This window comes from Ahaetulla prasina, chromosome 3, assembly GCF_028640845.1.
Source record: "Ahaetulla prasina isolate Xishuangbanna chromosome 3, ASM2864084v1, whole genome shotgun sequence".
Lineage (NCBI taxonomy): Eukaryota > Metazoa > Chordata > Lepidosauria > Squamata > Colubridae > Ahaetulla > Ahaetulla prasina.
The window spans coordinates 208,735,168-208,747,324 of NC_080541.1; the positions used below are offsets into that span (position 1 = coordinate 208,735,168).

General features: G+C 38.8%; 1 protein-coding gene across 2 annotated transcripts in view; it reads left to right on the plus strand.

Annotated features, from left to right (window-relative positions):
• DOK5 (docking protein 5) overlaps positions 1-12,157 on the plus strand; it is an 80,431-nt gene that overhangs the window by 27,157 nt on the left and 41,117 nt on the right. For both annotated transcript variants that reach the window (XM_058178547.1, XM_058178548.1), the window contains exon 2: positions 6,435-6,542. In XM_058178547.1, the coding sequence (XP_058034530.1) occupies positions 6,435-6,542 (108 nt within the window). The remainder of the gene's footprint in view (positions 1-6,434; positions 6,543-12,157) is intronic.

The following is a 12,157-nucleotide window of genomic DNA, read 5'->3' on the forward strand; positions in this document are numbered from 1 at the left end:
AGGTGGGAATGGAGATTTTGCAGTATCCTTCCCCTGCCATGCCCACCAAGTCATGCCATGCCCACAAAGCCACGCCCACAGAACCGGTAGTAAAAAAAAATGAATTTCACCACTGCTGCAATGTCCCACAGTCACATGGTCTCCATTTACAGTCCTTTTTGCTAGTTTTCTAGAAGCAAAGTCGATGGGGAAGCCAGCAGGAGATTGCATAGGGAGACCACGGGACATCCTCAGTTAATGACCCACAACGATTCGCTTAACAGTGGCAACTGGAAATGCAGGAACTGCCATCATTAAGTGATGCAGGTCATATGATATTGCTTAGTGTTAGAAATTCCAGTCCCAGTTGATATCATTAACCTGTATAGTTATGCAACTTATGTCACAATGAACAAACTCAGTCCACAAAGTGCTTTCTTGGTTTTATGGAGTGCAGAAATGCTTAAAGGCTGAGACGAGAAACTTAATTCTAATGTAGATCACAATTAAGAGCCATGCCAAGGCCTATTGTCAGAATCTACTAATTGTCTTTTCCCCTTACATTTTTGGTGTTTTAAAGTGCCATTAGGTGAGCTTTCCTAGTTATTGGCAGCTTGTTTAAGCAGATGTTGAGCTGAAGTTGTAAGTGCCTGTCTGGGGCTGGTGGAAATGACCCAATCTCATTTACTTCTGGCATTCCTTCAGATATTTGATCCTCCATGTTTAGAGCAAACTGCTACCGCTTAGCTTCTTGGCTGTGAAAAACCTGCCTTAATAGTTGCCATATGCTTGGGATCAATAGAGAAAAGTGAAGCCCTTGCTATTCCTTGGCTTTAATGAAAGCAGCAAATTAATCATTTTGAAGAATCAGCACTCGGGGATACATTAAGCTTCCTTTGTCCTTATGCATGTTTTTCTGCAGTCCTTATACACAACAGCATCATCATCAACAACAACAAAAATGAAATCCTGACAGTGCATTTCATTGGACTCTCTAAATAGTGATATTGCTCTCATTTTTCACCTGAACACAGGTTATGTTTTGTAGTAGAATGAATGTGACTTTTGGGGATGAACCAGTAAACTAGCTGCCTGCCTGCCTGCCTTCCTTCCTTCCTTCCTTCCTTCCTCCTCCTCTTCCTGTTCTTCTGTGTGGATTGGGCTCCATACCTATTGAAACAATGGTAGGACAACTGCCCAGGATGCATGTAGCATACTGAGAAATTTAGTCCTAAACTACTACAACTACAACTACTACTACTACTACAACTACAACTACTATTACTACTACTACTACTACTTCTCCTCCTCCTCCTCCTCCTCCTCCTCCTCCTCCTCCTCCTCCTCCTCCTCCTCCTCCTCCTCCTCCTCCTTCCTGGCTCAGCAATGGTACTGTAGGAATGGTGAAAGGGATAGTGGGAAGCACAACTTTTTTTCCTGCTTTTTGGAACAGGGATAAGATAGTGATTTTCCAAGTCAGGGATTTCATCTTGTATTGATAAGATGCATTTTATATATCTATCTAAGTATATGGTTTATAGCTTGACTCACTGGGTGGATCCAGCCTTCTGTGATTTATGAAAGACATAGCACAAAATTGAACAAGGTGTGGCCTTTCTTATGTTGCTGAGCCTCAACTGCCAGCTTCCCATGCCATCATCCATTGTACCGGAAATTGTCAGGATTTTAAAATCAATACCATAATGTCACTTCCTAGGTTAATCAAAAGCAATGTGAACAATGGTTAATTCCAACATCTGCCCAGGTGATGAGACAGAGAAGATTTTTTTCCTAGTGCTACCTGGAGATGCTATACCTGTCTTGCATGCAAAAGATGGATGTATTTTTGAGCCTTGGTATTTTACCCAAAGGAAAATGACTAAATTTGAAGTTCCTCTCCTGCCAATACGTGTTTAGAATATATCCCAAACATGTTGATGCTCTGGGATGAGACTTGCTGCTTGATGCTCTGACAACAGTTTTATCACCTGAATGGCTTGTCAAAGACAGTAGCTTAAAAAAAAAAGAAAAAGAAGGGGAAAAAACCCAAGAGTGTCTATTGAGCTGTGTTTTTCAAACAGCTTCATTTACCCACATTCAGTGGAGCCCAAAGACACAAACAGATGCTCTGAATAATTGCTGTGAATGAATATGATAGTATTAACGGAAAGCAATAATGTAATTAATTAATAATTTAATTGTTAAACATTTAATGTTTAATGCGGCATATTCACAAAATTTGAAAACTTTCTGCCATTATAGTGGCTGTAGTAAATTGAATCAAAAGGTGGTTTGATTGCATATGTCCTGGTTAAAAGATGGAAGCACTGAAGACTAAGCTTTAATCTTGTAGCCATCAAATTTCTGTTCCTGAGATTTCATCCACCCACCTGTAATTTTTAAGAAATTACATCTTACAAAAAGACTTACACTTATAAATATAGGGTACTTACTGGTGCACAGCCTTCTAAAACCACAGCTGGACAAGTTGTTGCCAAGGAAATGAATTTTAACCAAGAACAAGCCTGATTGTATATTACAGTTGTAACGTACAACATAACAATTGTATGTTAATAACTGTTGATGTTTTGAAGTATGAAATAATAGACTCTCTGTAGCTACAAGGCCTGTACTTTAGCTTATAAATGTTGTGTCATTTATGTCCATTTCAGTTAGCTCAGAAACTTGGTGGTACTGGATTTAGTTCTCCTAGTTTGTTAGGCTCCCCAACCAAGAAAGACATGTAGTGATTCTTTCAAATTGAATTGTTTATTGTTCCACACCTATAGACAGACTCTTGCCAGACTAAACACTCCATTATTTGTATCTGTCATATACTCTGAGAACTTTTAGGGAGGAACTTCTCTTCACCTTCTTTCTCTCACACAAGATATCTCAACTGAGTTATCCTTATTTGTCTGGAATGCACCTCCCTATCTCCTAGGAATCCAGTTTGCTGCAGTCTATCACATCATATGGAATCAGAAGTTCCCGACTTCTGTAAAGTAAACAGAGTAAAGTTTGGTCCTTTAAAAGAAAATCTATTAACCACAGTAGGTCAGTACATTTATCAAGACTGAACAGAGCGAAGAACAGCAGAGCTCTTCATCAGACAAGATAAAATAAAGAGCTGGGAAGAATCCAAAAACTCAGCTAGGTGTTTCAATTACAAACTCTCCATTGAGATTTTGGAGATTATACACTATATGTAGACTAAATCAGAGGTAGTGGTTGTCATTCTATGATTACAATTGATTTACGTGGTCAATGAATAAAAATTAAGCTTTTCCTGTGAGACAGTTCCCATTTATCTTCTAACATTCCAACATATCAAGTATATTGCAACCAGGTTATATAAATAATTTACAATTATCAAAATCTTCAGATGTTTTTGACTATATCATTCTTATTCAAGATCCTTCCAACCTACATTTCGTATTCCTGCTAAACAACATTTAATCATTTTTATGGCCACTGCATTTGATGACTGGGTGAATAACATAAGGGTGAAACAGATTTTTTTAAAAAAATTAATCTAAGGAAAAAAAGTGGGGAGGTGGAAAGACAGTAAGAGCATAATACATTTGAAATCAAAATTTCTCAAGACCCTTCACAACCCTGCATTCTTTCCAAGACACCTGCAGGTTCTGACACTTTTGTTAAGATAACACAAGCAGCAATGTACTGCAGCTTCTATCCCATTTGAATATTTGCATGATATCATTATATGAAGACATAGGGTCTCTAGACAAGGGTCTAATACTGGAAAAAGTGGGAGGATAGAGAAGAACAGGGCCAGCAGCAAAGTGGGTGAAATCAATTATGGTAGCATTGTGTGCACTATTGGAAGATCTGAAGGATTAGATTAGGGGCAAATCAAGATGGACAAAATCTGTGTGGTTATTATTGGTCAACAACAACTTGATGGCACATTGTCATCATCATCATCATCATCATGAATTGGGGTGGGGCTTTCATTCTCTCTTCCAGCTATTGATCGATGCCTATTCTGACACTCCCTTGGCAATGTAATAATCAACATTCATGCTTTAAGTAACTGATTTCAGAATACAAAATTGTAAAATTTTAGGTATTTGGTCCAGAAGCACAGCCTTATTCAGATGGAAGAAGAGTGACATCCTGCTGATGTAAATGTTCAGAGAATAAGTAGATGGGGAAGAGACATCTGAACCATTCAGTGGTGTTTTGTTGTACTGAATAAAATGGAACAGTCCCTCCCTCTATTTACCTTGTTGGATTCCAGGAACAGAAACTGACTATAATAACAGGATAACAGTTGAATTATATTTTAATTCAGGCAGTGGGTCAGATTGCACCTGACTTTGGCAGAATAGTTTGCAAGGCTAATATGACATTAATAATTCACCCACCATATTTTTTTTCTTTTTCTTTTATGTACACTGAGAGCATATGCACCAAAACAAATTCCTTGTGTGTCCAATCACACTTGGCCAATAAATTCTATTCTATTCTATTCTATTCTATTCTATTCTATTCTATTCTATTCTATTCTATTCTATTCTATTCTATTCTATTCTATTCTATTCGGTTCTGCATTCCATTCTGTAATGACATAATAGCTGCCTCCAAACAATCTCCCTCTGATAAAGCCAGTCCTGAAAAGTTCTCCTAAATTACTGATGAAGCCTACATGCTGACTACAAAATTCTGGGAGTCCATACATAGCATAAAGCTGCCAAAATTGAGGAACACTGATGTGGAAGGCAGTGACACTGACTGATTTTGATATTACTCTTTACTTTCTAACAGCTGTAAAAGATCTCACTGAGAGCAGTCTAGAAATACTAAAATATTTATTTATTTATTTAATTTATTTATAATTACATTTCTATACTGCACCATCTCCTGGAGGACTCAGGGCGGTTTACAGCCAATTATTAAAATACCCACACCAATACAATATAAATATAATAAATAACAATATTTAAAAACAATTAAGAACAAATATTTACTGGCCGAATCACTAAAACGGTCAAAGACCGATTAAAACCCCTTAAAAATTTCGTTAAAATGTATCTTAGGCTAGTCCCGCTCGGTGAAATAGTAAAGTCTTCAGTTCACGTTTGAAGGCCCGGAGGTCTGGGAGTTGGCGTAATCCCGGAGGTAGCTCGTTCCATATGGCTGGTGCCGCCACAGAGAAGGCCCTCCCCCTGAGGGCCGCCAACCTACATTGTTTGGTCGACGGCACCCTGAGGAGGCCCGCTCTGTAGGAGCGCACAGGTCATTGGGAGGGAATCGGTGGCAGAAGGTGGTCTCGCCAATAGCCCAGTCCTAAGCCATGGAGCGCTTTAAAGGTGATAACCAGCACCTTGAATTGCACCCAGAAGGCTACCGGCAGCCAGTGCAGGCCGTGCAGGATGGGTGTTATATGGGAGCAACGCGGTGCCCCCTCTATCACCCGCGCGGCCGCATTCTGGACTAGCTGAAGCCTCCTGGTGCTCTTCAAGGGGAGCCCCATGTAGAGAGTATTGCAATAGTCCAGGCGGGAAGTGACGAGGGCATGAGTGACCGTGCGTAAGAAGTCCTGATCAAGGAAGGGGCGCAACTGGCGAATCAGGTGAACCTGATAAAATGCTCCCCTGGCGACGGCCGTCAAGTGTTCTTCTAAAGACAGCCGATCGTCCAGGAGAACGCCTAAGTTGCGCACTTAAATATGTTTATCCCATATGTAGTATCTGAAAAAGCTAAATGACATAAAAACACCACAGAGTCAAAAAAGTTACAACAGGATCCTTGTGTTATCTATGAACTTCTTAGGGACATTGAAACAAAAGAACATAAAAGAAAACAGAATAACAGAGTTGGAAGGAATCTTGGAGGTCGTCTAGTCCAAACCCCTCCTCAGGCAGGAAACCCTATACCATTTCAGACAAATTATTGTCCAATCTCTTCTTGAAAACCTCCAGTGTTGGAGCACCCACAACTTCTGGAGGCAAGATGTTTCACTGATTAATTGTTCTCACTATCAGGAAATTTCTCCTTAGTTCTTGGTTGCTTCTCTCCTTGTTTAATTTGGTCATTCAAAAATAGGGTTTCCATGTCTAGTATTATTATGAATTAATGAGTGAATTTAAGAGAAAAAAAACAAAGTAGTGAGAGCAGAACATCTAAAAATGTTCATAGTTGCACAGTGATTTTGAATTATTTACTGGTCAATAACAGTATAATGTCTTAACCCAAAACTAAGATATTATTTGTGACATTTAATTGCTGAGATGGCTCCCAAAATAATTGAATTTCCAAGTCTCTTGGAATCACTGGGACAAATTGCATAGACCTAATTTTAAATCCTGGATGGAGGATTTAAACATATCTAGATGGATAGGGGTGTATAGATATTTATGAGTGTATATTTTCATGAAACCATTGTCATACAAGTCATGGGGAAGTATGTTTGTGTATGTTTTTCATAGATTTATCAGAGATGTTGGCTAGTCTTCAAGAAAGCATCCAGCAAAGGGCCCAGAAGAATAGAGAAGTTTTCAGATGAGCGTGCTGCATACTTCAGATGTTATCACAAGGTAAGAAGAGTTAAAGAGTTGAACAAGATGCTTCTCCCGCGGTTTCATGCTGTGATGAAAATCTTATGCAAATTATTTAAAGGTAAAGGTAAAGGTCCTCCTCGCACATACATGCTAGTCGTTGCCGACTCTAGGGGGCGGTGCTCATCTCCGTTTCAAAGCCGAAGAGCCAGTGCTGTCTGAAGACGTCTCCGTGATCATGTGGCCAGCATGACTCAATGCCAAAGGCGCACGGAACGCTGTTACCTTCCCACCAAAGGTGGTCCATATTTTTTCTACTTGCATTTTTTACGTGCTTTCGAAACTGCTAGGTTGGCAGAAGCTGAGACAAGTAACAAGTAACAAGTAACAGGAGCTCACCCCGTTACACGGCAGCACTAGCAAATTATTTACAGTGGCCCTTTTGTGCCAAATTATCTAAAATCTTACACCATTTACTGACATTTAAAGAGAATTAAAGTTGGGATTGTTCTGATTTTATTAGCACTTAATCTAGGGACGTCTCTAGTCAAAGGAAATCAGGAGGGTAGTTTAATCATGAGATCTGAATCACCACTTTGGTATTTGCATTCCATGCCACAGCTTAATCATGTTACCTATACCGATGTAGAAACCAGAGTCATTTGGTTGAATTGGATGCTATAGAAATTAGATAAATAAAGGAAAAAAAATATCAAGGCATGCAAGTTTAATAGTCTTCAGCTCTTCTAGTTAAATGTTAATATAATCAATATATTCCCCCTCCCACCCAAAAAAAAAGAGATGAAAAATTCTTTGAGTTAAAATACAATATTCCATGCTTTGTCAAATGATAGATGTTATAATATTAAATTTTTACTTGCAGTTTCTTTATTATTAAGGGAATTTATAACAAAATTTAGTAGTCTTACTTCAGATTTTGGGATGTTAGGATAGTGGTATGAATTTATTTGGGGTAAATAGATGATCACATGCCTAGTACATTTGATCCAGCTTTTTGTATTCATTATGTATTTTTGGTTCCTTCATGCATTCCGTTGATAAGGGCACTCCCCTTACTAAATTCAATTCAAATTCAAATCTTTATTGTCAGTGCACAACATATGTACAATGAGATTGGTACTATGATGTCTCTGGGTGGCTGACAATAGTTGCAATATAATGTAACAAAAATTGAACACAGAGATATGTAATTGGTGGTTAAGATAAAACAAACATCCAACAAAATAATCGTATCCTGGGCTCCAATTGATGCACCAACCCATATGCCTGGGAACACAGCTATATAGTATATTAGAAATAATTTCATTGGGTGTTAAATTGTGTTTGGCATATTTTATTGTACCTCTTATACACACAGAGCCATCTTCTTAAGTGCCCTCTAGATGTGTTCTTCCAGTTGTTACATTTTCCAGCCAAGATATTTATTGATTTTGCTCAGTGAGCATTCTTGGACTTAATAGTCCAAGCATTAAGGAATTCTACTACAGTGATTAGTTGAATTTTGAGATTTTGGTAGCTACAGTCAAATTTGGATGACACTTTGGTTTCAGATTGTTATTGTTATTGCCAAGCCTATTATATGATTTTGAAACGACATCTTTTTAAAAAAATTGCCATACATCTAAGAGAAACATACATCTATGAATCATTTTTAGCATTTTTAATCAGTTGTATAAATCTCCGAGGCTCAGATAAGGTATAAATAAGAATACAAGGCCTACTCTGAGAACTTTTGACCTTTTAGAAGTGTATTAAGTTCAATACTTTCTGGAATACAATAGCTGGATACGGCCTGGTTAAATAAATCTTCCTGACCCTTATATCTCCATCTTCCCTTGAGCAAGGATTGTCCTCTCCGGGAGCTAAAGGAACATGTCTTTTTAGATGCTCTTCCTAAGGTACAGATGTTCAAATAGCCCCGTCATGCATGACTTTCAGAGAGTCTCTAAAGATTTTGTTCCAACACAGGATTTTGATTGTTGTGACTATTCTCCTTGATAAGGAGTTTGCCTATTGGTTTTCAGTGCTTAGATTCCTGCTATTAGATATGGTGGTTTATGATTTTCAGTTTTCATTTTCATTATGTTCATGATATTTATCTTGCCTATTTGTGTTATCTGTTTTAACCAACGTTATGGATTTCAGAATGTGTACAACACCCAGTTAAACTGGAAATGCTTATTAGCATTTCAAATTAATAATCTCTCCCCCCCCCGATGTGTGTGCGTGTGTGCGTGTGGGTGGGTGTGAGAGAGAGAGAGAGGGAAGGAAGGGAGGGAGTGTGTGTGTGTGTGTGTGTGTGTGTGTGTGTGAGAGAGAGAGAGAGAGAGAGAGAGAGAGGGAGGGAGTGTATGTGTCCCTATTATGTGAGGATCACATACTCTGTCTGGAAAATACATGTGTAATTCCATGCTGCGCTATGATAACTATACTAGACCTTTACTTATTTTTTAAGCTTTGGCAGCACAGCTTAATATATTAGAAAAATGGGATTTAGGTGTGGCGATCAGGAGCCCTGGAGCAAAAAAGATAAGCTTCTGGTAGCTGATCCATTTTTATTTGACTTGAGAAGCATTTAAGAAATAAAAATCATGTGCAAACTGCGTTTGAATCTTTTTAAATCCCCTTAAATTTTTCCCATCTATCTACATTTGCCTGCTGCATAATGTGTACAGTATTGATTATTAAAGCTTTGAAATTATGTGCCATGCTTGAAATCTTAAGACATAAAAACGCACGGATTTTCAAAACCATGTCCAAAAGTCATCCGGGGGGGTGGGGAGTGGGGGGGAAGAAAAACCAGAGAAAAGGCCAAAGACTTATCAACGTGACCAGTATCTATGCTACTGCATACAGATACTGACCCAGTAGTCTGGTCTTTGTTAATTTCCATCACATAATTAAATGTGCCATTTGATATGGAAGAACTTATTATGTGAAATGCCTATACTGGTTAGTCCAATTCCTTGTTCCTCTGTACTAAGAAAAATATTGAATATGCTGGTTCTTTTCTTTGCTGTGTTATGGACCTGTGCTTGTTTTCCTGAGGACCAAAATAAAGATGTACTTTAAATCTGACCAATTCTTTTATCTTTTTCGTTTGTTTGTCTATAGAAATTGGGGAGATCCATCTTTGCAGCAATAAAATTTTAGGTTGGCACAGAAAGTATGTAGTTTGAAATAACATTGAGTAGACCAATTACTGAAGCAAATCTTGACTTTTTTTCCTCTTTCCCATTCATGTTATTAATACAAAATGTTATTAATATATTAATATAAAATGTAAGTGGTTCATCCAAAGCTTTCTGAATGATGAAGGAATTAGAGCCTAAATATAGTATCTTGAACTAAGTAATAATTAATTCTTTTCTTCTCTTCTCTCAAAAGGCGATTTTATTTCTTGCTATCTATAACTTCCCAAAATAAATTCTGTCCAGCTCAGAAGAAGAAGAAAAGTTTCTGAACTCAAGAGTTACTAGCCACTAACAAAACTGTTTTTTTTAATTTGCATTTATATCCCGCCCTTCTCCGAAGACTCAGGGCGGCTTACACTATGTCAAGCAATAGTTTTCATCCATTTGTATATTATATACAAAGTCAATTTATTGCCCTCAACAATCTGGGTCCTCATTTTACCTACCTTATAAATGATGGAAGGCTGAGTCAACCTTGGGCCTGGTGGGACTTGAACCTGCAGTAATTGCAAGCAGCTGTGTTTTAAAACAGACTGTCTTAACAGTCTGAGCCACCAGAGGCCCTATGGTGTTGCTATGATTGCCTTATATCCCGAGGATAAATTTAATCTAAGAAGGTCTATCTAGGGCAGGGGTGTCAAACTCAAGGCCCACTGGCTGGATCCAGCTCCCGATGTGGACTGATCCAGACTGTGGGCCTGTCCTGGAAAACGTAAGGGGCTAGCCCATGTCATTTCAGTCCAGTCTACCCGCATCGCTTCAGCCCTATCTACCCAATGGGAAGGGGAAACATCGGGCCAGCATGGCTTCGACTCCATCTACCCAGTGTGAAGAGGAAACATTGGGTCAGTGTGGCTTAAGTCCAGTCTACCCAGTGCAAAGAGGAAACATCAGGCCAGCATGGCTTCGGCCCAAATTACCCAGTGTGAAGAGGAAACATGCCAGCAGTTTGGGGAGTGGCGTCAAGCTGGCCACATCCATCCAGTCACCCACACCCACCCAGTTAGTCACACCCCATGAGTGGTGTCAAGCTGGCCACACCCACCCAGTTGGCCACGCCCATCCAGCTCCCAAGGTCAACCATAGCCCTGATGCGGCCCTCAACGAAATTGAGTTTGACACCCCTGATCTAGGGTATATTAAGACATTTCAATGAGAATTAATACAGTTTTAATATTAGCTTTATTAATTTACATGTTTCCTGTGGTCTGGGTTTCTGCCTAATACCTGTTGTTATTATTAAGTCTGTTCCTATATTTTGAATGTTATACTGGAAATAAAAAAAAAATCCAGAAGAAAGCTCAGGAGAACCGCTTTTGTATAATGCCAAGATATTCCTGGCTACATCATATATATAACTAAGAATTGGGCTTGAATTGGAGGTGACTTCATTTTCCCCCCTTTTAACTTGCAATTTAGACTGGTTTTGAAAGATTTTATTAAGTCGGAATAAATACACATCTTCAATTACCATCAAGAACTCAACAGTTTGAAATCTACTGCAGGGTGATGATGGGTGGTGAAAATTGGGGTTGCCATCACTGACCAGACCTAATTATCTAATGTTACTTATAGTCAGATTTAGAATGATAAAGCTTGAATAGCCATTACTGGAGTTATTGAACTTTGCTGTTGTGTTCCAGTAAGCAGCATAGATTGAAGTTTGTTTTAATTTCACAGAGCCAGACGGGATAATTTTGTTCTTATCACTTTAATGATTTATTGCAGTCGTTCAGCTGATTTTGGTGATATCTTAGGCTAACTTATAACTAACACTCTTATTTATAGATATGAGGCCTTGGCTGAACTTTTCCATCATCAGGAAGGACCTGTGAATGGAATGCTTCCTCATCAGAATATAAACTCTTATAAGGGACAGAATGCAGCATCCAAGCCATGATTAAGGCAAATGTGTCTGAATCCTCCAATGTGCATTGGAAAGGAGTTTTCAATTCAAATCTGACCAATTTAATTTGAAGTAACAAAAGTGAGCAGCAGTATAAGGAGAATTATTAGGAGATTATAACAGTTTCCCCGTGAGAACAGATAGTACAGAAGAGAATTCATATTTGTAACACAGGGTTGTAGTGTGGAGTCCTTGGTGCTCTCTGAGCGTGGTTGTTTTGTTGTACTCGTTTCATTACCAAACTAGTTAACATCATGATGTCACCTAGTCTGCAAGGAAATAACCAAGCTCAGAAAACACCAAGGACTCCACAGATTCCACATCTGGGGCTTTCAAATTTTGGGTAGATATGGACACCATAGGCATCAATGTTCTGTTTGCACTCTATAGCCTCCTAGATAAGTGGCAAAATGGCTAGGTGTTTTTTTTTTTGGGGGGGGAGGGGAGTTTCCCTATTAAATAAGGGACGTGGTGGCTCAGTGGCTAAGATGCTGAGCTTGTTGATCGAAAGGTTGGCCAGTTCAGCGGTTCAA